General features: G+C 61.9%; 3 protein-coding genes across 9 annotated transcripts in view; 2 read left to right on the top strand and 1 right to left on the bottom strand.

Annotated features, from left to right (window-relative positions):
* Positions 1-8,777: 8,777 nt before the first annotated feature.
* Positions 8,778-12,069, bottom strand: GRINA (glutamate ionotropic receptor NMDA type subunit associated protein 1). Of its 3 annotated transcripts, none has more exons than XM_045777424.2 (7): positions 11,911-12,069; positions 10,570-10,927; positions 10,371-10,483; positions 10,097-10,297; positions 9,838-9,966; positions 9,600-9,743; positions 8,778-9,510 (listed from the first exon to the last, which is right to left on the bottom strand). In XM_045777424.2, exons 2-7 carry the CDS (start codon positions 10,901-10,903, stop codon positions 9,361-9,363), a joined length of 1,071 nt encoding a protein of 356 aa, XP_045633380.1. In that variant the 5' UTR covers positions 10,904-10,927; positions 11,911-12,069; the 3' UTR covers positions 8,778-9,360. The 3 variants fall into 3 exon arrangements, with proteins under 3 accessions (XP_045633380.1, XP_045633381.1, XP_045633382.1); XM_045777425.2 differs by having other exon boundaries at positions 11,801-12,063; XM_045777426.2 differs by lacking the exon at positions 9,838-9,966 and having other exon boundaries at positions 11,911-12,044.
* A 246-nt stretch (positions 12,070-12,315) lies between these two features.
* PARP10 (poly(ADP-ribose) polymerase family member 10) lies at positions 12,316-20,540 on the top strand. The gene is given in 13 exon segments (XM_087864888.1): positions 12,316-14,933; positions 14,935-15,154; positions 15,156-15,303; positions 15,358-15,573; positions 15,661-15,711; positions 15,714-16,112; positions 16,601-16,657; positions 16,660-16,846; positions 19,992-20,152; positions 20,213-20,301; positions 20,334-20,395; positions 20,397-20,485; positions 20,488-20,540. Coding segments are annotated over 13 exon segments (1,845 nt in total). The 5' UTR covers positions 12,316-14,820.
* A 716-nt stretch (positions 20,541-21,256) lies between these two features.
* The window catches only part of PLEC (plectin), a 56,198-nt gene continuing 51,601 nt past the window's right edge, over positions 21,257-25,853 (top strand). For 2 of the 5 annotated variants that reach the window (XM_087864502.1, XM_087864503.1), the window contains exons 1-2: positions 21,257-21,336; positions 22,508-22,703. In XM_087864502.1, the coding sequence (XP_087720628.1) occupies positions 22,514-22,703 (190 nt within the window). In that variant the 5' untranslated portion in view covers positions 21,257-21,336; positions 22,508-22,513. Of the gene's footprint in view, positions 21,337-22,507; positions 22,704-24,263; positions 24,428-25,853 lie in introns of those variants that run through there. The other 3 variants (XM_087864509.1, XM_087864510.1, XM_087864513.1) reach the window with 2 other exon arrangements.

Raw genomic sequence — 25,853 nt, forward strand, 5'->3', positions numbered from 1 at the left:
CATCCTGCCTCCCGGGTCTGCTTATCTGTCCATCCAGCAGCCCATGACCTGGGCATGTCCCAGCTGCGTGCAGATGTGCTCGAAACCCTAGGCACACAGTGTGGGCAAGACAGGAGGGGTGCGTGATCCAGCAAAGTGGTCTTGTCCGTTCCCAGAGCACGCAGGCTGAGGGGAGCCTCCTGGGCCTTGCTTTGGGGACGTACAGGTAGGGGCACCTGAAGGAGAATGAAATCCTGAGGGGAGGTGCCTACCCCAGAGCTGGGTCTCGGAGGGAGGAGGCCTGGGTGGGAAGGGGCGGGGGGGGGGCGCAGAAGTCGGGACAAGGAAGGAAAGGAGGGGCACAGAGGCTTGGTGAGTGGGACCTTCCCAGGGGCACGGTGGAGGGGCGGTTGGGCAGATGGACAAGGGGAGACGGACAATGGGTACTTGGGGGTGCTGTTAGAAATGGCACACCCAGGGGTAGGCCAGACTGGTGCTTGGTCAGACGCCGGTGGGAGTGAGCGTCAGAGCAATTGGGGTCCCCTCCAGTGCCCCAGGCCTCCTCTCGGTCACATCTCAGGCCAAGCACCCTGCACTGAGCAGCTCTCGTGGCACGGGCTGGGGACACAGGCCCTCAGCTCCCTGTCTTCAGGGGACAGTGCGGCCAGCCTTGGGAAAGCCATCCTGCGGCCACCCAGTGAGCGCACAGAGCGAGGCGCCTGGCGCCGTAAGGTCTGAGGCAGGGCTGGCCCAGTGGGACTTGGACTAGCGCAGGCCACAGGCGGCTCTTGGAGGGCTGTAAGCTGGGAGTGAGGTCGTCATGCGTACGTCTGGCTCAAGACAGGAGATGGGGAGGCGAGGGATTGAGAGGCTCCTGGGGGTTCAGCGGGAGGCGACACGGCTCTCCACCGGGGCCGTAGCGCTGTGAGTTCGAACGGGGACACAGAAAGAAAACCACCATCTTCTTTCACACAAGGTAAAAAACTCATCCTGGAAGGTTGGCGTCCGGGAGCGAGTCACCTGTGGGAGGGCTGCTTTGTCTTCTCTGGGTGTCCCAGACCCTCCAAGGGTCTTCCCCACTCCCACATGCACCTCCACATGGGACTCAGCGAGAGCCGCGCGCTCTGTAACTCGCTCCGCCGCACAGCGACCGCCAGTCATGTGCCGAACGTCATCTGGGCATCGCGGTGGCAACGGTCGTACCCTGCACGCTACAGAGAATTACAGTGCAGTCGGACGCACGGACCAACGGACAGGCAGCTACCACGCGGTGGGCAAGGGCTCTGCGGGAGAAGTCAGGGCAGAGATAGGGCACCTGGGGGTTCAGTCGTTAAGCGTCTGCCTTCGGCTCAGGGCGTGATCCCAGCGTTCTGGGATCGAGCCCCGCATCAGGCTCCTCCGCTGGGAGCCTGCTTCTTCCTCTCCCACTCCCCCTGCTTGTGTTCCCTCTCTCGCTGGCTGTCTCTGTCAAATAAATAAATAAACAATCTTAAAAAAGAAAAGAAGTCGGGGCAGAGGGCATGTGGGCCTGGCTGGTGGGGGTCAGGGGAGCCTTCCAGAGGAATGACTTCTCACGACCTCTTGGGGAAGGAGGAGCCATCCAGGTTAAAGGCATGTCAGGTGGGCACAGGGAGGGGGACCGTGCCAGGACCCAGAGCAGAGGGAGTGAGGGGCTGCCAGCGTGTGTGCAGTGGGGACAAGTGGGAGGCAAGTGGGGGGGCAGCAGAGGCCTTGAGGTCCTATCGAAACATGGATCTCATCCTGTCGAGTGGCGAGGGCCGTGGCGGGGCCGTGGCTCTCACCAGGGGCTGGAAATCTGTGTGGGCCTTTTCTGTCCTCACAAGGACTTGGGTATCGGTGCAGAGGCGCTAAGCCTCCCTGCGCGTGCTGGGCGGCGGGCACCACAATCATCCCGCCCAGACGAGGGAGTGTCCCTGCTGAGAAACACCACACCTTCAGTGGGCCCCAGCAAACAGTATTCTGGTTTCCAAATGCATTTTTTATTACCTTACTGTTAATCTTTATTTATTTATTTATTTATTTATTTATTTATTTATTTATTTTACAGAGAGACAGTGAGAGAGGGAACACAAGCAGGGAGAGTGAGAGAGGAAGAAGCAGGCTCCTAGTGGAGGAGCCTGATGTGGGGCTCGATCCCAGAACACCAGGATCATGCCCTGAGCCGAAGGCAGACGCTTAACGACTGCACTACTCAGGCGCCCCTACTGTTAATTTTTAAATTGTACCACCTTGTGGTCCGAGAACAAGGTCGGGCGACACTTGTCTTCTGCGGGAACAGCACAATCCCACTGGCAGACATCGGGGGCGTCTACCGGCTTCTGCGGCCATGAACGAAGACACTGTGAGCATTCGCACACATGCCCACAGGCGTGCACGCCGGCAAGTGTGTCTCAGGCAGCATCCTGGGCTGTAGAAGCATGGGTTCTCCCCTTCACAGGAGAATGCCAACTGGATTTACTGACCCGCTTGCAGTGGACCTGGTGCTGCTGCTGGGCGTCCCCTCCATCACCTGCTGTTGTCAGACATGTTCGTTTTTTCCGACCGAGGGATGTTCGCTGGTATCTCATCGCGGTCTTGATGTCATTCAGTCAATCAACAAACACTTATCGAGAGCATGTTCTGTGCCAGGCCCTGCTTTAGAACGGGACTTGCATTCCCTCGATAACTGATGAGGTTGGACCTGTCCTTATATGTTTCGTGGCCATTTCTGCTCCTCTTCCGTGGCACGCCCATTGCAGTGTCCACCGAGGGGTCTTTTTCGTCCGTGAGACACCCAGTCTCGACCACAAGATAACCGAAGGCCACCTTAGTGGCTGCTCAGAGGGTGGGAAATGTAACCGGCCAGTGCCACAGCTCATCTGAAGGAGCCACGGAGCCAGCAAGCTATGTCCCCGGACCTGCAGGTGACCTACGTGCAAGGAGCTGAGGTCCACACCGAGCAGGGCAACAGGTCCCCGGTCTCCAAAGCTTATGCCTCATGGGCGTCACCGTGTCTCATGACGATTCCGCACAGGAAGCTTCCAGGGCCCTGTTTGGAGTGTCATTGTCCTCCAGGAGCTCAGTTAGGGCTTCCTCTCCGGCGCTCCCCGTCGCCGTGTACCCCCTGTCCACATGCAGCTCGGCAGTATGGGCACTTGCTACCGTAAGCGGCGTTGCCTAGCTGTGGGTGCTCTGCCTTGACCTGGTCACCAGAGGAGCATAGCTGGACGTTAGCCAAAGGTCAGACTCCAGCAGGACAGGAAGGTTTTGTTAACCTTTTGCCCACATTCATATTTTATTTTATTTTTTATTTTTTCACATTTATTTATTTATTTAAATTCTTTTCTTCTTTTTAACATTTTATTTATTTACTTGACAGAGAGAGTGAGAGAGCACAAGCAGGGGGAGCAGCAGGCAGAGGGAGAGGAAGAAGCAGGCTCCCCGCTGAGCAGGGAGCCTGACGCAGGACTCGATCCCAGGACCCTGGGGTCATGACCTGAGCCGAAGGCAGACGCTTAACCATCTGAGCCACCCAGGAGCCCCACATTCATTTATTTTTTAAAAGATTTTATTTTGGGGGGTGCCTGGGTGGCTCAGTCGGTTAAACTTTTAACTCTTGATCTCAGCTCAGGTCATGATCTTGGGGTCATGAATTCAAGCCCGGTGTTGCGCTTGACACTGTGCATGGAGTTGACTTAAAATAAAAATTTTTTATAATTAAAAAATATTTTATTTTATTTTTTGCTCAGCACAGCAGTTTTGAGATCCATTCACGTGGCTACATGTGGGATTAGCACGTTGCTTATTCCATCACATGACTATCACAACGGGTTTATCTGCTCATCTGCTAACAGGCGTTTCAGTCGTTTCCATGTCTGGCTATTATGAATAAAGCTGCTAGGAACGACCCCATACAAATCTTCAGATACAAGTCTAGGAGTGGAATTGGTAGATCATAGGGTAAGTATCTGTTTAACATTCGAAGAAACTGCCAAGTTGTTTTCTGAAATGGTTGTACCATTCTGCCTTCCCGCCAGCGGCCCTACGCCCTTGCCGGTGTTACTGTAAATCTTCGTTTCAGCTGTTCCAGTGCGCGTAGACTCTGGTATCTTGTAGGTTCACTTGCGTTTCCTTGATGACACACGATGTTGAAAATAGTTATGTGTGGGGCGCCTGGCTGGCCCGGTCGGTGAAGGGCCTGCCTTCGGCTCAGGTCATGGTCCCAGGGTCCTGGGATCGAATCTTGCATTGGGCTCCCTGCTCGGTGGGGAGCCTGCGTCTCCCTCTGCCTCTGCTGCTCCCCCTGCTTGTGCTCTCTCTCTCTCTTTGTCGAATAAATAAATAAAATCTTAAAAAAAGAGAAAGAAAACAGTCTTGTGTGTTTATTGGCCATTGTGTATCTCCTTTTATGGGCTTCCTAAAGTCTGTTGACCATTTTTGAAACTAGGCTGAGCGTCTTCTAATTATGAAATTGCAGAAGCACTTCTCTGGTCTGGACGCAAGCCTTTGCCAAACACGTGTATTGCAAATACTTTCTCCAAGTTGTGGCTTACCTTTTCATTTCCTTAGCAGTATCTTTTAAAGAACAAAAGCTTTTAAGTTTATCAAAGATTTTTTTTAGTGGTTCATGTTTTTCGTGTCTTATCTGAGAAATCTGCTTCCTCTAGGGTCATGAAGATGTTCACCTAGGTCTTCATCTGAAAGTTTTTATAAATTCAGCTCTTACATTTAGGTCTATGATCCGCTTCAAGCTAATTTTTGTGTGTGATGTGAGGTAAGGGTCGAGGTTCTTTCTTTTTCTTTAGTAGTGGTATCCAATTTTTCCATTACCATTTGTTTAAAAAACGTGTGCCTAGGTTTGTTTCTGGATTCCCTGTTCTGTTCACTGACCTATGTTCTCCTCCGTATGATTATTGTTGCTTTACAGTAAGTCATGAAATAAGGGGTGCAGCTTCTCCACCTTTGTTCTTTTTTCAAAATTGTTTTGATTTTTCTACATCTTTTGCATTTCCATACATATTTTCAAATGTTTGTCAATTTCTACAATAAAGCCTGCTGGGATTTTGATTGGGATTGTGTTGAATTTCTACATCAATTTGGAAACGATTGACATCTTGACATTATTAAGTCTTCTGATCCATGAACATGGTACATCTCTCTGTTCAGGGCTCTCCCCTCCTGCACCGTCAGGGCAGTCCATCCTGATCTTCCTGCCTTTGCTCAAACCGCTCCCAGGCTCTTCTCTGGATGATCGCAGACTTTGGAGCTGCCCATCCTCGGTTTTCCACTCCTGGCCCTGACCACTCATGACTCTCCGTGTGTCCACTCTCTCTTCCACTTGGTTTCCCCAGATGTGCCTCCGTGCATTCTCCTGGGCTTTGAGTTTTGCTGTCCACACTCCTGAAATGACTTCCCACTCATGTTGATGCTGAGCCAAAGTCCTGAAGTCTAAACACACTCTGTCCCTGGTCCTGGGACATGAAGTTCGTTCATTCACTCCACATTTGACACCTGTGGTGTGCCTGGCCCTGGATGGGGTGCTGGCCTGGGGGTTCAGCAAGCCAGGGTCCTGCACCAGCCCCTCAGTATGGCTCTCCATAGTCACCGGCAGTGTTGCTTGGCAAGGAATGTGAGGGAGGTGTGCACCCTTGGTGTCTTATCATCTTGGAAATGAGGATGGATTTAACGGTGGCCGACGGAGATAAATATTTTGGTTGAAGACTACATTAACCCGCTTTGGCCTTAGTATAGTTGGTAGCCATTCAGTGCCCTCCGGTGGAAGCCCACTGGACACAGTGCAGGTGTGCAGGCTGGGCTCCTCCCTCACTGCGGTGAGGGGACCTCAGGCGACGGGGAGCCAGGGAAGTCACAGGACTGGTGCTAGAAAGGGTGTATTGGGTGAAGTGGGGAAGGCTAAGGAAGCAGGATTTCACTCTGGATTGCATGTTTTCAGGAAAGGGGGTGTCCTGTGACTGGGTGTCTCAACACCTCTTCTTTGGAAAGAGGACAGACCAGAGACGGTAATGCTGTCAGTAAGCAGCACAGTGCACCGCTGGTCTCCTTGACGCCTGGACGCTGCCCGTATCTTGTCTATGTCCACACATGATCATGGAGGGGACTTGTTTCTGCCTTGACCCATCCCAGTCATCAAGCGGCCTTGTCTGAAGCTGGTGCTGTATAAAATTGTTTGTAATCTAGCCAGGAGAACACCAACGCCTGGATCTGAGTGCCGGGCCCTCTCCTAGCAACACTAGGGCTCTGCTGAGAGGACCAGGCCAGCCCCCAGATGTTGGAGGCTGTTTCCTTCCTCACCTGGAAAAGCCACGAGGCTTCACTCGCAATTGCTCCCCAAATCAGCGGGCGAGGCTTCTACATGCTTCTCCACCCAGTCGGAGCGTAGCTGCCCCTCCTCTAACCTGGGCGGACGCAGCAGTGAGCAGGCCAAGTTCCGCTGGCAGAAATGCCCAGCCAGGGGCACGGGGGCGGCACAGTCGGTGAAGCGTCTGACTCTTGGTTTCGGCTCAGGTCGTGATCTCAGGGTCATGGGATCGAGCCCCTTGTCGGGCTCCATCATCAGCGAGGAGTCTGCGTGAGATTCTCTGCCCTGCCCCGCCCACTCTCTGTCTCTGTCTCTCTCTCTCTTGCAAAGAAAATAAATACTTCAAAAAAAGAAAGAAAGAGAGCGAGAAAGAAAGAAAGAAGGGAAAAGATGCTCCACCAGCCTTGCCCTGGGCCCAGCCTGGTCCCTCTGTGCCCTGCAGGCCGCCTCCTGACGCCTGCACCCCGGGCCCCGCTGTGGCCGCTCCAGCTCCTCTCCGGCACAGCTCTTTGGCGCCTTCCCCGCTTGCCTCACCTGTTCGCGCCTCACACCTTCTCCTGCACATTCTGTGGCTGGGTTCATCTGGAGTCCCCTTTAGCTCCAGGGCCTTGGCCTTTATCTACAGGCTCCTTCCCTCTGGCAGCAGACGCCTCTTCTCTCCATCCCCTGGCCTCCTGGCCCTCGTCCGTGCCCCTGCACCCCAGCACCACACCTCCAGACCCTAGCCGTCCTCAGGGAGCCTCCCCCAAGGGCTAGCTTCGCGGAGAGCCCGTGTTCCTGGAGCTCCTTGAGAAAACACCGTCCTTGTGAGCTGCACTCAGTGACTATTCCTGGCTTCCTCCACCTCAGCCGCTGTTCTCCTTCGCCACGTGAACACTCTGGGGCTCCTGCTCTGCATGGAACCCTGATGGGTCTGTGAGCTCACACCGAGTAGATTCCTGCATGCTTAGAGCGCAGGCAGGGCAGGGAGTCCTGGGCAGGGAGCTGCACCTGCCCAAGGAGCCAGCCACGGAGGGGAGGGGAGGGGAGGGGAGGGGAGGGGAGGGGAGGGGAGGGGAGCTGCATTGCCTGCCTCGTGGTTAGCAGGTGGACACAGCAGTGAGAAGGGACACAGTGCCACAGACAGCCACGGCACAAGGCGAGCTGGACTCCAGGAAGGGTCTGGGGTGCGTGTATCCATGCCCCGGGCAGTGGGACCTGCCTGGGTCTTAGGCTCTGCAAGGTCAGGCCCAGGAGTTGAGCGGTGAGGGGACAGTGGGAGGCCAGCTAAGCAGCCAGTGGGCAGATGGCAGGGCCCGTGTGCCAGGCAAGGAACGTGCACTTCATCCACTGGCAACTGTCGGCGGGTTTGAAGCAGTGGGTGCGGGTTTGAAGCGGCGGGTGGTGGGATCCGTGTTTGTTAATACACCTAGCAGGCAGAGGCCCGGCGGGTAAGAGCACATAGGTGAGCGTGAGGCTTTCTGTGCAGGGTAAGGCGGGCAGGAAGAGAGCGGACAGCCCTGGTTCTGGCCTGGGCGGCCAGGGTGGAGACCACCGATGGAGAGGACGTGCAGGGGCAGGTTTGCTGGGAGGAGGAGGCAGGTGGGTCACAGCACAGGCGTCTGTAGACCTTGGCAGGGATGCTGGCCCGCAGGGTGTGTGTGAGTCCCTTCACCGATGCTGGGGTGATAGGGCAGTTACAGGGTTGGGTTAATGGGGGCGGGACGAGGGGCCCTAGGAGAGGGTTCTCAAGCCACACTAGATGGAGGGTCCCGCAGAGGGAAGGCCGCAGTGAGCCAAGGGCGGGGAGGTCCTCCGACAGAGCTGGGCCCTGGACAATGCAGGAGCCCCTCTGTGGGGAGGGTGAGGATATGGACAGCTGGCTGGCCTCTGAATGCACCCCTAGAGCCAGGGAGGGTGAGGCAGCAAGAGGCCAGGGCACGCAGAACAGGCTGGGACTGAGGTGAGGCTGGCGGAAGGTGCTAGAGGGACCCAAATGACCAAGCCCTCAGAGTCTCTGTCCAGCTTCCCTCCAGAGGCTCTGGTCCGCAGGCTTCTCATGGGGAGGGCAGAAGGGTCTGCAGGGCTGTGTCCGAGCTGGGCCCGGGTAGCATGTCAGGTGCTCACTACTGGGCAGAGTCAAGTAGAGGAGTCTGCTCTGGGGTGGGTCGGTGCCCTACGCTGTCCCCAGACCCAGGGCAAGATGGTGCCATGCTGTGCGGTCCCCAGGAGTGAGTGGCAGACCAAGTCAGGCCATTTACCACCGTATGAAGCAGGCACGTCCTGAAGCTCCAAGGCCTTCGGGTCCCTGTTCCGTCCTCGCGGTTCCTTATGGAAGGGCGGGACGGCGGCAGGGAGGGCGGTGGAGCGCATGGAAGAGGCCTAGCTGCCCCCCTGTCCTTGACCCCCCTCCCAGCAGGCTAAACTGCTCCCACTCCCTTTACCCTGCTGATGCCCAGAGCCTCCTCCCAGGCCCCAGAAAAAGTGGCCAGGAGAGGGGTCACAACGCAGAGAGCACAAGGTCCCATTTATTGGAATTTTAAAGACAGCAAGACGAGAGGAAGGCCTCCTCTCCCCCCCAAAATAGTCTCATCCTCTATGCCCTCAGGGCTCAGCACAGGGACAAGGCCCTCACCCCTCAGGCCCCCAGAGGGAAGCACTCCAGGGTGAAGGAGGGGGGAGGGGGGAGGGGGAACTCTATGCCAGGCTGGGGAGGGGGGCTGGAACAGGAGGGGAGACGTGCACCCTCACCTCTTGGCTCGACCCCTCTCCCCTGGGACCTGGTGTTGCCCCCAGACCCTGGGGTGGGCTGGCAGACAGGGCTCATGCAACAGTGAGTGGGCAGGGGGGTGCCTGGAAACCGGACCCCACTGCCCTTTGGCGGGGCCGGAGGGCGAGAAGGGGCCACGCCGGCCGCAGCGGGTCCGAACAGAAGTATCTGCGGTGTGCGCACAGCAGGGTCGGAGAGGGGCCCCTCGGTCCCGGGCCGTGCCCAGGGGGGCGCGAGGGGAGGTGTGACGGCACTGCCACAGCAGGCGCAGGGCCCAGGCCGGCCACGCCACCTGAGCGGGGCCGAGCGCGAGCTACTCCTTGGCGCGGCCGATGATGGTGAGGATGTAGAGAAAGATGTTGATGATGTCCGTGTACAGGTTCAGCGCGGCAAACACGTACTCCTCCGGGCTCAGGGACAGCTGCTTGTTCCCCAGCAGCAGCTGGGTGTCCACTGCCAGGAACTGGAGGGACGGGCCGCGCCGGTGAGGGACGGGCCCAACGCCCGCGCCCCTGCGCCCGCCCCGGCCCCGCCGCCCAGCAGCCCACTCACACAGGTGAAGAGCAAGGCGCCCAGCGAGGCGTACACGATCTCCAGGATGCGGTTCCGGATGAAGATGCAGAGGACGGCAAAGACGACCAGCACCACCAGGCTCACCAGCAGCACGCCCATGCACGAGGTGAAGTCGTAGCGGGTCTGCGGGCACAGGGACGGGAGGCCCTGGGTGCCGGGCCCCTGGGAGGCGCCTGGGCCCTCGGGGCCGGCAGCCCAGCCTTCAGGGGCCCCTCACCTGCATGGAGAAGATGACCACCGTGAAGCACACGGTGGTCGTGATGCCGACGGCCATGATGACCGCCTCAGTGTTGTAGAAACTGGCGATCATGCCCACCATGTAGGACAGGCTGACGGTCAGGATCGACTGCGGGGAGACGGGCCTCGTGGGGCGGGCCGCGCCCACCCCACCCCCACCTCCCGCGGGAGGAGCAAGCAGAGCGTGCGAGCCAGGAGGCGACGACACAGGGGCTGGGGGGGGCAGGGGCTGGGGTTACCAGGGCAACGAGGTTCCAGGGATGCTTTCGCCGGAAGTCTCCACAGCAGCTGAGAACAATGAGCGAGATGAAGAAGACCGCATAGGACACATAGTACGTCCACACGTTCTCCCGGACGAAGCCCTTCACCTTCCCAACGAAGGTGAACACGGCCACAGTGGACAGCGTCACAGACAGCTGCAGGGTCAGCACCAGGAACACCTAGGGTGGGAGCCAGCTCAGAGCCTCGCCCAGCGGGGTCCCTGCTCCCCCTCTCCCAGCCTCTTTCGCCCACCTTCCGGATGAAGGCCTGGCGGATGCTCTTGTCATCCCAGTTGGTGGCAGGGAAGTCCTGGTTGTCGTAGTAGGACGGGGGACCCTCTTCATGGTAGTTTCCATGCTGAGGTGCTGAGGAGCAGAGTGGGCTGGGTCAGCAACACGGAAGGGCGCCTGGAGCCCCTGTCCCCCACCCCCACTTCCGCCCTACTACTCACAGCCTGGGTCCTGTGCCGGGAAGGCCTGTGGTTGTCCATAGGGGTTGGGTGGAAAGGGGCTCTGCGGATATGGCCCCTGAGGGTAGCCCCCTTGAGGGTAGGGGCCCTGAGGGTAGCCCCCTTGGGGGTAGGGGCCCTGAGGGTAGCCCCCTTGGGGGTAGGAGCTGGGGCCCTGGGGGTACCCTGGCTGCCCATATGGAGAAGGCTGGAACGGGGCTTGTGGGTAAGGGGCCCCAGGGTAGGGAGGCATGGAGGGCTGGGGTCCCCCAGGATATCCAGGGTTGGGGGGAGGATAGCTGTCCCCAGACACCAAGAAACTCTTTTCATGGGGCATGGCCTCAAATTCTGCAGTCTCCCCCTAGAGGAGAGAAAGAGAAGTCAGCCCTGCAGTGACAAGTCCCCGGAACCAGCCACCGCGGCCCCGCCCCACCTGCTGCAGGGAACCAGGACACAAAGGGGGGCATTCACGACTTTTGCCCCCAGGGCCATTGGCAACCCGCAAGCAGAAGGACAAGGAGCGCCAGTGGGGACCCGTTAGCTAGGCGTGGGGCTTCGGAAGGGCCGTTCTAAGACGACCCCAAAAGTGGAGGAGGGGACGGGCAAGACGATGACTTCGTCAGCTTCAGGATTTTCGGTTTCGGTTGTTTCTTAGGAGCAGCTGCAGGACGTTTATGACGGATGCTGGCGTCTCCCGGGTCAGAGCTCAGCCGGGTCGGGGCTGGGGGCGCGGTCAGGGAGGTGTGGGGGTGTGCCCAGACCCTCCCCTTCGCCATCCTCCCCTTAAGCAGCTTTAAGGGGCCGAGCCGGCGGCTATTTCTATCCCAGGAAATCCCCGGGCCATCTGTGAGCAGCGAGAGCCCTGACCCTTGTCCAAAAGCAGACCCGACTGTCCCCCGCTCCCAAGGTGGGGGGCAGCAGGCCTGGATCGGCTATCGGGGTGCCTGCCAGGGGGGTACGCCAGGAACAGCGGGGTGCGGGGGTGTGTGGGGGATGGAAGCGACCAGAGGGCGTGCGGGGGAACAAAGCAGGCGAGACGGCGAGGCGGGTGGGGGCGGCGGCCACGGAACCCGCACCTAGGGCGGCTGGGCCCCGCTGCCCGGTCGGGGGGCGCTCAGGACGCGGGTCCCGTCGCTGCCGCCCCCGCCCCCCGTCCCCCCCCCCGGCCGGCCCGCCGCCCCGCCGCCCGCCGCCGCGCTCGGCCGAGCGGGCCGTGCGCCCCGGCGGGACCTACCGACTGACCCACCGCGACGCCGCTCGGCTGCTCAGGGCCCGCGCGGGGGCGGCCGGCCCAGCGGCCGAGCGGGCGGCCAAGCTGCTGCGCTCGGGCCAGGGACGACTCACCACTCGCCGGGCGCCTCCGGAACGGTGCGCACGGTGTCCGGTGCGCGACCGCGCGGTCGATGGCCGCTGCGCCCGCACCCACACCCGCACCCGCTTGGCGGCCGGCTCGGCTGGGCCTGCGCCTGCGGCTCCGGAGACGCTGCGGGGCCTTGTGACGGGGCGGGGCCTGGGGGATGGGCGGGGCCGGGGCGGGGCCTGTGTCTGGGGAGGTGCCGCGAGGCCTTGCGTCGGGGCGGGGCCTGGAGGCGGGGCGGGGCGGGGCGGGGCGGGGCCTGTGGCTGGGGAGACGCCGCGAGGCCTTGCGTCGGGGCGGGGCCTGGAGGCGGGGCGGGGCGGGGCGGGGGCGGGGGCGGGGGCGGGGGCGGGGCGGGGCCGGCCCTGTGTGGGGCGGGGCCGGCAGGCCGAGGCGCGGGCTTGCGGGGCCGGGCTCTACCGGGAACTCCGGGGTTCTCGCCGTTGGGTCCTACCCGCTGTGGCCGCCTTGCTGGCTCTTTTCCGAGTCCCAGGCCTGCGCTCTGCGTCCCGCACTGTCCGCCGAAGGGTAGGCTTGGGCCATGGGGGCTGAAGACGCTAGAGGCAGAGGCCAGGCCTGGCTAACTTGGTTCAGGCACTTGGGAAATGTATTCCTGAATCTGGGATATGCTGAGGCTGCCAAGGACCCTCTTTGCCTCCTTGGTCTTAAAACACCACTTTCCCTGTCCTCTCGCCCTTTCATCCAAGTCTCTCCCAAATCAAGAGGCCTGACGTTTCATTGCCCCATCGAATCCAGCCGTCCTTGAGACCAAACCAGACCTGTTAGCCTTCCTGTCTTCACCACATCTTCACGTTTGTAAAGGTGGCATTCTTGGCCCTGTTCCATCGCCAGGACTGGAGGCCAAGTCAGCTTCTTCCCTGGCTCCAGCGGGCCTCCCGAGGGTGTGCTGACTGCCACTGCCAGCACGATTCCTGCAGCAGCGCCCGGGGGCCTGGTTCGTGGAGGGCTGGCCCCCGCCTGACCCACGGTGGCTCGGAAATTGCTCTATGCTGTGCCCGTGGCGAGCTGGTTCACCGTGTGAGAGCGGGGGCTAGCAGGGGAACCCTTGATCTCTACCTTTGGCACCTGTTGCTGTTACAAACACACACCATCACAGCTGGTTCACAAGAATTCCTGAAACTTGGCCGCCTGGGCGTGGTGTCTGTGCTCGGGCACACTGCTGTCTGTGGCGGGCCGTCTGGAGCAGGGTCTGATGTAGTGAGTGAGTCGCGCGGCGTGTTGGAAGGAGATGAGTTCTATGGGGAGGGAAGATAGAGGGCAGGCAGGGACGGATTCAGGTTTTTTAGAATAAGAAGCTCAGACAACTTCAGGGGCTCACTCTGACAAAAGTAACTTAAAATGACAGCCATGAAGTTGGGGTCAGGGCCTTGGATGGGGCCCATGCAAGTCAAAGGTCCTTAGGACTTTAGGTTCAAGTTAAATCTACCAAGAAGAGTGCGGTAAGGGGAGGCATGGGGGAGTGGTAGCTGGGTGGCTCTGTGGAGAGGCGATCCGGCAGAGGGAAGGGCCCAAGGGAAGGGCCCGTGCTTGGGTGCTGAGCGGGGAGTGGTCTGTTAAACTGCAGAAAGAGGCCAGAGCTGGCTGAGCAGGGGGAGTGCAGGGAGGATGCGGACAGAGAGGGGAGGCGGGCCTGGCAAGGCCCGCAAAGGACTTTGGCTTTCCCAAAGCCCAAGCTGTAGCAGGTGTCGGTACCACTTCACAAGGCTCACCCTGCCCTCTCTGTCGAGGATGAACAGTGGGGTGGGCTGGGAGTGGCAGAGGGAGATTAAGACAAAAGGTTAGTGCACCGATCCAGGGAAGAGATGACGGAGGCTCAGGCCGGGTTGCAGAGTGTGCAGCTTGAGGTGGGGGCTGGGCAGGTCCTCCGTGCCTTGGAGGAGCAGCAGGGGCGGACTGAGGGGTAAATGAGAGTTGGGAGATGGACAGCAGCAGGGGGAATGACTCTGAGAGGCTGGAAGCTCTCTGAGCAAAGGGAGGGGTGGTCGGTTGCAAGAGCCCATGTGGGTTTTAAAAGTGCAGGCTGGGTGAGGCCTGCCACTGCCTTGGGCCCTGTGCGCCTCCATTTCCCCTTCTGTGACGAGGATTTGCTGCAGCAACACATGTCAGTGGAGTGTCTGCACCTGCTGCGTTAGCGGTGACGATGGCAACGATGGCGTCAGGTGGGAAGACGGGCAGGTGCACAGACAGAGCCACTGGGAGGGCAGCAGAGGAAGGCTGTGCTGGCAGGGGTGGAGGTCTTGCTGGCCCAGGGCGAGAGCTGCTCACCTTCGGCATGTAGGAAGCATGAAGCCCGGTCACCTGCTGGGTGTGAAGGCTGAGGAGTCGGGTTTGGGAAGACTCCTGGCCAGAGGTGACCGCCAGCCCCAGCCGGGAGCAGGTCTGGAGGCCGAGCTGCTCCTGCTCCGGGGAAAGTGACACAGAGTCTTGAGGTCCCCGAGTGGGGGCAAGGACTCAAGACCCCTGGTGGATGTAGTAGGGAGGGTGATTGGCCATTTTGAGGGTCACACGGAGAGGCCAGTGGGAGTAGAGGACCACCAGGGGCCTCTCCCCACACCCCACCGGCCTGCGAGCTGGGGCTGGTGGGCTGGACTGAGGAGTCAAGCCCGGCCAGCACCTCTCAGTCAGCTAGGGGCTCTTTGCAGGCTCAGGGGCTGGGGCTGGGGGTGGAAGATTCTGCAGGAGGGGTCTGTCCGAAGGAAGGCAAGCATCAAGGAGGTGGTCCCCTAGCCCCAGCTCCGCGGGCCCGCAGTACCGCTTTTGTTTTCCTGTCCCAGGCCTTCTGCCTGCAGAGCAGGCTCGGGAGTCCTGGCTGAAGGTGGGGCTGGGGCAGCTCAGCCTGCGGGGTGGGAGTTCTGAGCGTGCCCCCACCCACCGCGATGGGATGGCAGAGGCGGGGGCAGGGGGAGGAGGAGGCAGGGGTGGCAGCTGCGCTCAGTGGGCTGCCCCCTGACATCCCGGAGGAGCTGCTTCTGCTCTACTTCGAGGCCGCCTCGCTCTGGGGGAGGACCTGTGTTGAGCTGGCAGAGACTTGGTGGGGGGGGGCACACTCACTTTTCAGGAGACTGAAGGTGAGGGGCAGCCTGAGGGCCCTCTGGTGGCTGTGGGCCCTGACGTCCCACTCCACCCCTGCCTGCAGATGCAGGGAGGGTCTTGGCCTAGGAGGAGCACACGCTCTAGGGTGCCCCTGCACGCCTGCTGCTCCAAGGACTGCCCCCCTGACGCCGCACCCCAGCACCCAGAGCAGCACAGCCAGACCCTGCTGCGTGCCACGGGGCCCCCAGAGCAGCCCTGCTGTGCCCGGGACAGTCCCCGACCAGACGGGGTCCTGGCCCAACTGCCCCGGCCCCTCTCCAAAGCAGGTGACATGCAGGACTGGGGAGACGCTCGGAGCCCACCTGCACCCTCCCCCACAGAAGTCTGAGTCCTGGAGGAACAGGCCCTGGGCCTGGAGGGAGCTGAGGTGTCCCAGGCTGGAGACGTGCGTGTGGTGAGGGGCATCCCCGGTGATGGCCTGCCGCTGCAGGAGCTGTACCTGGAGACTGAGCTCCATGGTGGCAGGGGGCCCCTGAAAGGCCTTCGAGGCCTGCCTGGGCACCTGGGCACGGTTGCACCCTTCCAGCAGCAGCAGGGTGAGGGGAGCTAGACAGACGTGGAGGCCCACCCCTCCCTACACCTCAGAGCCCTGACAGGCCTTCTGTCTTCTCCTTTCCTCCAAGTGACTGAGAGGGTCCTACAGCAGGACCCCCAGCTGTGGTGCTCAGAACCGAGCCTGTCCCCCACTATGACGTCCTGGGGCCTGAGGAGCTTGCCCAGGACACCGGTGGAGGGGACTACCTGGTCAAGTTGGGGCCTGGGGCCACCAAGCATGCTTTCCTGGAGGCCGGAGGGCCAGTGAGGGCATTGAAGGGTTCAGGGCTGGTGACACTGGGCTCTGGGGAGGAAGCAGGGCAGACAGGAGCTTCTCTGAGGGTGGGTCCCCTAGGGTCTCTGGGACAGGCTGGGTCCATCAGCTTGGGGCTCATGGGGTCATTGGGACAGGGGGCTGGTGAACCAGGGCCCATGGGGTCTCCAGGCCCCGTGGGCCCAGCGGAGATGGCCGCAGGGTCTCTGGAGCATTTCTCCCACACACCCTGCAGCCCCCAGACTGCACAGGCAGGACCAGGAGAAGGTGAGCCCGGGTAGGGCTCCCTGGGGACCCCAGCACATCCTGTGGCCCTTTCTTGACCTCGCCCTTCTACCTTGCCCTACACTCGCACCTGTTCTGTGGCCCTGCACCCTTCACCTTCTCACCATCTTTCGCCTGACTGATCCTATACCCTGGCTGGGCTTGGCCCCTGGGCCCGCATCTCCCCCTGTCCCCAGAGGAGGTCTGAGCGCGGCCGTCCACCCAGAGGGCCTGGGTGGGGAGGACTGGCTGTCTCTGGAGCTGGGGGCAGAGGAGTCTGAGGGCACTCCAGCGTGCTTGGAGGAGCCGGCATCCAGGGCTGGGAGGGGGCCTGGGTGGCTGCAGGAGGGGACTGCACTGCCCTGCCCACCAGGGAGCTGAGCAGGAAGCCGGGGTGCTGCAGTGAGCCCTGCAGGAGGCAGAGGAGAGCTTGAGCTCATGGGGGGGGCAGCTGGTGGGGCGCATTGGCCTCTGGGCAGGATGTGGCTGAGCCGGACCGGCACTGGGGGCTGCCGTGGGGGTGCACGTCCAGGAGGAGGTGGTGGGGTCCTGGGCGGCATATGGCCTGCAGAGCTGGGAGCCTGTCTGCAGCTGTGCCCTGGTGTGAGAACTGCCCCTTGGGGTGCCGGCACCGTTCTCCGGGACCTAGCAGTGCTGCTGGCTGGCCCCCCAGATCGGACTTTGGCAGCCTGCACCCTGGCTTGGGGGTGGGGGCGTGGGCCAGCTATCGGGGACTAGTGCCCTGGGCACAGCCCGGACCCCTTTGTCTCCAGGTGCCTCAGCAGAAACTGAAAGGTCCTTGGCCAGGCCGGGGCTCCAGAGAGCAGCAGCGAGCCCCGGGCGGTGCTGCGGGCCTGCTCTGACACCGGCCAGTGCTCAGAGGGAACCCGCATCCTCCAGGCGAGCCAGCGGGGTCAGGCCAGCCTCAGGACCGCCTGGGCTCCTGGCGCCACTTCCGCTTTGCAGAGTCCCGGGCTGCCGCTCCAGCCCCCGTCAGGGTTGGGGACGAGGCCTAGCCCTGGTCCCTGCTCTGGGTGGGGGGAGACAGAAGGGCCTGGGGGGGGGGCACGATCTGACAGGCCCCAGCAGGGGTCGCCGTTTTGCTGATTACGGACAAGAGCGCGGACGGCGGGACTGTGCGGGCCGGTTTCAAGTCTGACGCATGGGGCGCTGGCGCCATCTCGTGGCCACTGCTGGGATGACCCTCTCCCAGCTAAGGCCCCACCGCGTCTGCCCCAGCCGGAGAGGGCTTGCGGCGCTATTTTTATTTGCTAAATGTGGCAACTCTGAGCGTGGGTGTGTTTCATTTTTTTTTTAACTTTATTTTTTTGAGATTTTATTTATTTACTTGACAGCGTGAGCACAAGCAGGGGGAGCTGCAGAGGGAGAGGGAGAAGCCGGCTCCCATCGAGCAGGGAGCCTGAGGTGAGGCTGGATCCCAGGACCCTGAGATCATGACCCGAGCTGAAGGCAGACGCTCCACCGACGGAGCCGCCCAGGTGCCCCATGGGTGTGTTTCCAACAAACACTGGGAACCACTGGTGGGAACCAGAGTGAGCCCTGCCTGTCGCGGGGGGGGGGGGGGAGGGGTTGCCGGCGGCCTCAGGAGGCGATGGGGGTGTCAGGGATGCACGGTCAGAAGGAGGGGCCGAGGAGGGGGAGCCCGGAGCTGGAGCCCAGCAGGTGCAAGAGACACGGCAAGGTGAGGACGGGGACCAGCGAGACGGAGCCGGTCAGGTGAGGAAGGAGGGCAGGCTGAGTGCTCGGCGCGTGGACAGGCGAGGAGGGAGGGGCCGTGCAGAGCCCAGGCTCCCGTCGTGGCCGAGGCCAGCCGGGCACTCCTGACGCTGGAAGCGCAAAGCTGGGGGTGGGCGGGGCAATGCACGTGACCCGCGGCCGGACAGAGATGCAGAGCCTCCGCCGACCCCAGACAGCCCTCCGCTGCTGTTCGCCTGCAGGTGGCCGCTCCAACTTTGGAGGGGCTCCCTCTCCTCCGGGTTCGGACTTAGCTGTCACTCGCGCTCTTTGGAGACAGACGCAGCGCCGCGCGTCGCCCGCACTCGCCTCGCGGGGCTGTGAGCCTCCGGCCCCGGCGCCTGCGTGACGGCACGTGGCACACGTGACCTGTTCTTCACTGGCAACCTGGGAGCCTGTTTCCTGACCTGCGCCGTGGGAGGTGAAGAGGACCGGCTGCCTTCTGCTCTTCCATCACGCAGTTGGCTCAGTCGCATTGTCTCTGTTGTGTCATCAAGGTCGGCAGTGTCATGGTCCATTCTGTGACTACGTGAAGCTCCACGCTTGGGCCATACTTTGATGGATCTAGAATGATGATGGATAAGTATTTACCGCTGAACCGTAGACGAAACAAGGACACGAAAGCCTAGCTATTAAAACTGTGTTGCATGAAAGAGAATTGTGAGGGTTCAAAGACTAATGGCTTCCCCCCCCCCTTTTTTTTTAACGTAGGCTCCACGCCCAATGTGGGGCTTGAACCTTGAACTCATGACCCTGAGACCAGGAGTCACAGGGTCTACTGACCGAGCCAGCCAGGCACCAACGGCTCTTGATTTTTTTTTTTTTCTGTGTTGTTACTCCTTGTGCCTCTTTGTCCCCTTCCTGCACAGACTGCTTATCTGTTTAGTAGAGGAACCTCCTTGAGTGCCTAGTAAATATCTTGGGCTTTCACATTTATTTTGTCTTTTACCATTAGAGGTAATTTGCAACTGTAATTGACGTACACTTGTTTTTCAAATGAAAGTTGCTATGTGTTTGAGACATTTCTTAAATACGCACAGTGAGATCTTGCATATCTTAACATGTTCTCGTTAACAGTTTAGGTGGGTATAGTGTTCAGGATCAAACTATGTTTCCCTTCTGATCTCTGAAAGACATTACCCTTTCTCTTTCCTCTTAAAAATTTTTGTTTTTGGAAACTTAAAAAAAAATCCACTTATGGTCTCTTAGCGTCCAGTAGAGTTGGTGGTGAGCATGTGGAGTTTTTCCGAGATTTTTTCCCCACTTGCATACTGACTTCGTGGCGTGTGCGTGTGTGTCTGGGTTCCTGCGGAGTTTTCTTATGCTTTGAAAGTGGCAGTTTCCCCAGCGTTTGGGTGCCAGGGATATGTCTTTCGCCACTGTCCTGAGCCTTTCGTGGATCTCTTCCACCAGAAGACTCCCACGCAGCACGTGGAAACGCACTCTCACTGGCTGGAGCCGTCCCCATCCTTCCTTCAGCTCTGCGCTGGGGGGCACTTCCCTAACTCCACCTCCTGACCTCAACACCCAGCCTGCCCCCTGCGCCTCCTCTCCGCGATTCCATTCCCTGCGTTTTCAGACTGGTCCTTTCTCACAGCAGCTAGTCCTGCCGCGTGGATGTAATATTCTTTTGCGTTCCGCTGAAGAGATTCGTTAGAATTTCTTCAGAAGCTTTGGTGCAGCCACTGAATTGGCTCCATTGCGGCTGACTGTTGGTCTTCCCAGGACTGAGAGGTCCAGGGCATCTCTTGGTGTTTCAAGGGAAGTCCTGTGGGCAGTATAGACACCTCGCTCAGCTTTTCCCTGCAGAGGCCTGACTGTGGGTGCCAAGTTCTAGTGAGGGCTGGGGTTTGCCCACCTGCAGTCCTCCCTGGAAGAACCTGACTTCCCTGGAGGGAGCAAGGCTTCCGGGAAGCCATCCAGTGCCACGTGGAGCCCCATCCAGGTGGCTAATGTCTGCCCAAACTCTGCAGTTGGACAGAGCATGACTGGAGCTCTGCCATCTCGCCACTCTGAACTCCACCAAGAAAAGGCTCTTGGTTTCCAGGCTCAGCTCTGCTACGGGGTCCCCAGGGGGTTAGGGGGTCTCCATATAGCCTGGCCCTGATTGGCTTTCCGAGGATGGAGCTGTGAGTGTCTGCTGCTGCAGGTCCGGACGCACCAAGAGTGCCTGGAACAGCCCCCTGAGAGGCGCCCAGTGGAGCAGGTCCTATACCATGGCCCATCGGCCTGGGCAGTCCCTGACATCTGTGTGCCATAGCTACAGAGGCCTTAAACGGTGAGGCCAGGCGGTGGACGCGAGCTCTGCCAACCCTGGATGACCTTGGCCCTCGCCTGTACCCCTGCAGGCACACTCTATGGGTAGGACCGCTACTGGCCCCCCAATGCTGATGGCCACAAGGTGGTGTTCCGGGCACGGGTGCTGACCGGTGACTACATGCAGGGGAACAGGGGAGCAGGGGAGCAGGGGAGCAGGGTCGTGGAGGCCTGCCGGCGCCCCCCCTGCGGGCCCCTGGCCACGTGCTCCTGCGCTAACAGAGCGATGGACTGCCTCCGCCAGCCCAGCATCTTTGTCGTCTTTCAGGCGATGCCCACCCGCCTCATTACTTGCAAGCACTTGCCTGGGGTTCCCCAGGGGACTCCTCTAGGCCCTTGGGCCACGTCCCAGCCTCCTAACCCTACGAGACGCCCCCACCTCGGCCCAGTCCCTGGCTCCCGGGGGCTCCCCGCTGGGCACAGCCTTACCGCCCCCTCGGCTGCCTGAGTTGCCCCTGGGGGCGCCCCTGCCTCTGGCTGCGGTGCGTAGACAGGCGGGTGCGGACGTGGAGGACCAGGGCCGTGTCCCCGCTTGGGGCCCGTACCTGCCGGAGCCGGCCCAGCCACCAGGGGTCAGCAGAGCCCGAGAGGAGGGTGGGCCAGCTCGGCCCCGCCCGCCTCCGCCGGACCCAGACCCAGCGCGACTCTGTTATTTGAATAAATGTCTACTTGAAACCAGGCGGCGGGGCCTACTGGACCTATGGGTCAGGGTCTGCTTGGGAGGTGGGGGACCTCGGCGTGGCTAGGGGCGAGGGCCGGCGGGCAGAGTCCGCGGCTCCTTTGGGGCGGCCCTGGGCAGCGGGCCGAGGCCGGACCCAGTGCGCACCCCTGCGACCCCACGTCGCCTTAGTGACACGCACGCTCCCCAACAACGTCTCCTTGCCGACCGGCCCGCCCTGTAGGCGTGGGGAGGGGTGCGCCCGGCGAGAGCGGCGCGCACTAGTCGGGCGCTGCCCGTGGAGCGGAACGCGCGCTCCAGCCCATTGCCTCGGTGAGGCCCTGGCCGGGCGCGCACACAGACGCTGCGACCGCACGGGCGGCGCTCGGTTGGGGCCGGGGCGGGGCTCCGAGTTCGCCCCGCCTGCGCAGCCTCCGCGGCTCTCCTGGCCCAGCAGTCTGGCTGCGGCGGCCGAGCCTAGCCGAGCTGAGCCACCAGGCACGTAGGACCGGGGCCGGGATGGAGAGGCGCGCGGCGTGAGGGAGCTGCGGGGTGGGGTTGGGGGTTCTACGGCCACAGGCGTCCCGGAACTGGGGACTGCGTCGCGGCCCTATCCTCCCTCCGGAGGACACCACCTCTGCGCGCCCAGGAGTGCGGAACTGGACGGGCGGTGCCTGGAGTGTGGGCAGGAAAGGCTGCTGGGGAGGCGCGGCTGACAGTGGGGTGCCGGGCGGGGGGGGACTGGAACAGAGGTGCCCGCGGAGGAGCCTGTGGGAGGCGGGGCGGGGTGGCCCCCAGCTCGGTGCCCGCTGTCTCCTCCCCAGCTCTTAGCCCCAGGGCGGAGGCACAGAGTCCACATTGTGCCCCCACTCCACCCAGCCCTGCCGGCACAGAGCCCCATTCACCTCCCGCACGCCAGCGCTCTTAGAGACCCGGAGCCGAAGAGCGGTCGCGCGTGGGTGTGCGTGTGCCCCGGCAGCGCCGGCGGTGCGGGTGTGCGTGAGGCTCTGGGCGGGTGCTGGAGGGGCGGCCCGAGCTCCCGCGGCCCACGCCGCTGCGGCTCCGGCTATATATAGGCCTTCACTGCGGAGACCAAGGTGGGACTGCGAGGGGCTGGGGGTGGGGAAGGACGGTGGGGAGTCCTAGAGGCTGAGACAGCTTGGAGGTGGAGCGCCGATGTCCAGGGGATGGGGCCGGGACCCTTCCCTGATGGCGGGGTGATGCCAGGGAGTGTGGTCAGTGCCCTCTGATGGTCTGACTTGCCTGCTGAGCAGAGGTCTACAGGGGACGTCCAGGTTTGGGACGGAGCCAGTGGGGCCTGGTGTCTGAGTGATGGGGTGAGCCCACGGGCTGACAGTGTGGAGGGGCCGGGGTCCTGGTGATAGACAAGGGAATGAGGTCAGTGTTGGGGGAGGGGTGTCTTTGTGTGGGTGTCCTGGGGTGAGCTGGAGGGAGTGAGGCCAGTTGTGGATGGGAGCAGAGAGTTGTCAATGCCTGGGTTGGGGGGCCAGTGTGTGGATGAAGTGGGACACAGGACGGGAGTGGGTGTCAGTGTCCAGGTGGTAAGGTGGAAAGGGGGCGGTCAATGTGTAGATTAAGGAAGTGGCTGGTTGGTGTGCAGTATCCCCCTAAACACAGAGGTGTGACCCCCCTCCTGCTCCCTCTTCAGGAGGCCATGTCAGGCGAGGACCAGGAGGTGCGGCCAGTGGCTGAAGATGCCAACGGAGGCGGCGGCTCGCCCAGCCCTGGGGACACACTGCCCTGGAACCTGGGGAAAACACAGAGGAGCCGGCGGAGCGGAGGGGGCTCCGGGGGCAATGGGAGTGTCTTGGACCCTGCCGAGCGGGCAGTCATCCGCATTGCAGGTAACACTAAGGGTCTTGTCTGTCCAGTTTGGACATGGGCACTCGCTTGTTGACCAAGCACTTGCTGTCAGCTCCCTGCAGGTGCTGGGACTGGGATGGGAGGGTGATGTTCTTGCTGGTCTGAGGCGGACTCTTTGGTGGCAGGCGCCACCTGCTGGCCCCCTCTTGTCAGCTGCAGGAGGCCTGAGGTTGAGGCCCGTGGTTGCCTCCACAGGCCTAGGTGCCACCATTGGCCTCATGACAAGGAGCCAGTGCCCAGATGCCATGACACTTTCTTGGGCTTTAGGGCAGAGCCCCTTCCAGGCCCTCTGATCTTGGTTGCCACCACTGGCAGTGCGGGGACGCACACAGGAGCAGGAGAGGAGGGGCCACCTCGTTCCCTGGAGCTGCAGCGCACCTCTGTGAGCCAGGGTCCTGCCTTGGCCTCCCGCAGTCCCGTTCTGTGGAGGAGGACGGCAAAGGCCCAGCCAGAGGCCCCTGACAATGTAGAGCGGGGCAGCTGGGGAGTGGCCCCTACCCCTGGGAAGTGGGCGACCCAGGGCTGGAGGCCATCATGCAGGCTGTGCTGGGAAAGGGAGGAGCCAGCTGAGGGTCCGCCAGCCCAGGCTGCAGAGTGCTGACCCCATTCCCCCGAGGACAGAACGAGGCTGAGGCATGTGGAGGGCAGGGCTGGCCCTGGCGGGAGGCTGGGAGCCACACTGAGGCAGGTGGGCAGAGTCCTGAAAGGCCAGCTGCTGAGGGAGGACAGGACTGCGGGCAGCAAGAGGCTCTGTGGGGGGAGGGCCGGCAACAGCTCAAGGAAACGCAGAGGCCAGGACAGCCTGAGCCTTGTGTGGGTGTATCCCGTATGGATTTTAAAGGAGGATTTTTACCCACCAGAAAGCAAATCGTGAGTGTCCTTCCGCACCCCTGGGCCTTCCTAAGCGTGAGCCCCTGCCCTGGGGTGGTGGCCTTCAGCTCTCCCTGCCGGGAGCTATGCTGCAGTCAGGGCCCCAGCCTGATGCACGTAGGGCTGATTCCTGGCGGTAGGGCTTGTGGTCTACAGCAGCTAAGGTTAGCGAGGAGTACTGCCACCAGAGTTCCAGAAAGGAGGACATTTGTCGTGCTGGGTCTTTGCCCATTTCATGGGTGGGAAAGAATTTGTCTTTTAGTTTTACCAAACCCTTTTTTCTTTTTGCTGCACATTGACTATTTCAGTCCTTTTATACTTACTTGAATTTTTTGTGCTTTGAGGGCTCTTTTTATATCTGAGGTGCCGACTCCTATCTCCAGCCTTGCAGTGGGAGGATTCTAAGTAGCGGGGAGGAGGGAAGGGCGCGCCTGAGGGCGGCCAGGTGAGGTCGCCGGTGAGGTCGGGGCGGGCGAGGGAGGGGCCGCTGGGGACCGGGACCCGGCCGGGCGCGGAGAGGGGTGTGTGCCCTCGGGACGCACGTGGGGCCGCGGCTGGGAGCCTGCCCAGCCCGCCCGGCGCAGCTCTGGCCCCTGGCCCCTCGCCCGGCCCCGCCCCGCCCGTGGGGCATCCTGGGTGCGGGGGCGGGGCGGGGCCGCCCCTTTAAGCGGCGCGCGGCCGGGGGGACAGTGGCCGCCCGGTCTGGAGGCCGCTCTGCGCCGCAGCGCCCGCCGCGTCCCGCGCCCAGGCATGGCCGCCCTGCTGCCCGCGGGCCCGCCGCCCGACGAGCTGGACTTCGTCCAGGCCTACGAGGAGGTGCGGGAGAAGTACAAAGGTACGGCGCCGCCGGCCCCGCGCACCCTGCGGGCGACCTGCCGTCCGGCCGGGCCCTGGCAGGTCCTCCAGCCTGACAGCCCGGCCTCTGACCCCTTGTCCGCCGTGGCCGATCCGATCGCGGCTCTGCCGCCTCGCGGGTCCCGCTCAGACACCCGCGGCTTCAGCGTCCAGAGAAGAGGCAGGAGCACCCGGCGGAGCCCCCGCGGTCATGCCCTTAATAGGGCATCGCGCGGCGAGGGTGGTGGGGTGGGCCGCGCGTGCTACCGGGGGCTGGCGGGGCCAGTGTCCAGTGTCCCCAGTCTGTGCCCAGCAGACAGGTGGGTCAAGGCCAAGCCCTCCCGTGCCCCTCAGCGGGGTGCCTCCCCCATGGGGTGGGGGCGGCCGCCCCACCTGGCAGTGGGTCACATACTTGTGGCCTCTCCTCACATCCCGAAACGGGCCAGCACCTAGGCTGCCACCCTTCCTTGGCAGGGAGCGCCTCACACCCCTTCTCTGTCCCCTGGGCCGGCAGCTGTGGGCTGGGGAACACAGGACAACTCTCTCTTCCTTTTCAGAAGAACTGGCTCCATGGCTTTGACAGACCCCCTTGCCCTGCTCCGGGGCCCCCTGGGGCCTCTGGTTCTGCCCAGGCCCTGGCTGTTGTCAGCGGCCCGCGCCACAGCCCAGCTGCCCGGGTCGCGGGGCTCTGAGCAGGCACCAACACAGCCCTGGCTCCTGGCCCACACAGGCTCAGGGCCCGAGACTGAGCTGCTGGAGAGGGTCGAGGCGGGGGCCTGGGGCAGAGCTGACCCGAGCTGTTTCCAGCTTCCACGTGGCTGGCTTTGCTGGCTCTGCCCCCAAGGGCAGCTCAGGGAGAAAGGTCCTGCTAGGGCCTCACCTTGCTGTCTACCCACTGACCTCCCCCAGGCAGAGAGAGGTTTCATAGGGCCTAGGGCTCGTCCCTGCCAGGCCACCCTCCCCCTAACAGCTTCTGCTTGGTCTCTGGCAAGGTGGCTGTGCTGTGTGGTCACCCAGTTTGCCTGGTCCTAGTAGAGATGCTCCTGGGACAATGGGCTCCTGAGGGAGGGAGCCTAGCTATAGAAAGGGCCGGCCTGCTGCTCTTACCTCCCAAAGCTGGCCCAGCCTTGGGGGGTCCATCTGGATAGGTCCTGGGCAAGGAAGCCCTTGCCCACGTGGGCAACAGCTGTCCCGGCACACCCCAGAACAGAACTGTTGATGAAGTGGCCACTCTTTTCAAAGTAGGGACACCTACACAGAATATACACAAATACGTCGTGGTTTGTTCCAGAATCTTCGTGGTGCGATCAGGTTGTAGGGCGGCATGTGGGTCCAGAGCCTGTCTGGGGCGTCAGTCTGAAGCATCCTGACCTGAGTAGCTGTGTTCCCTCTACTCCCTGGGGTGGAGACCTGCCTCCCAGGAGTGA

The sequence above is a fragment of the Ursus americanus genome, chromosome 9 (assembly GCF_024610735.1).
Source record: "Ursus americanus isolate L20-20 chromosome 9, mUrsAme1.1.p, whole genome shotgun sequence".
Classification (NCBI taxonomy): Eukaryota; Metazoa; Chordata; class Mammalia; order Carnivora; family Ursidae; genus Ursus; species Ursus americanus.

Coding starts and splice junctions, on each gene's coding strand:
- GRINA (XM_045777424.2), bottom strand. CDS start 10,903: ATGCCCCATGAAAAGAGTTTCTTGGTGTCTGGGGACAGCTATCCTCCC. Junction 10,484..10,569: donor CCCGGCACAGGACCCAGGCT/GTGAGTAGTAGG, acceptor TCTGCTCCTCAG/CACCTCAGCATGGAAACTAC. Junction 9,967..10,096: donor CCTGGAACCTCGTTGCCCTG/GTAACCCCAGCC, acceptor GTCTCCCCGCAG/TCGATCCTGACCGTCAGCCT.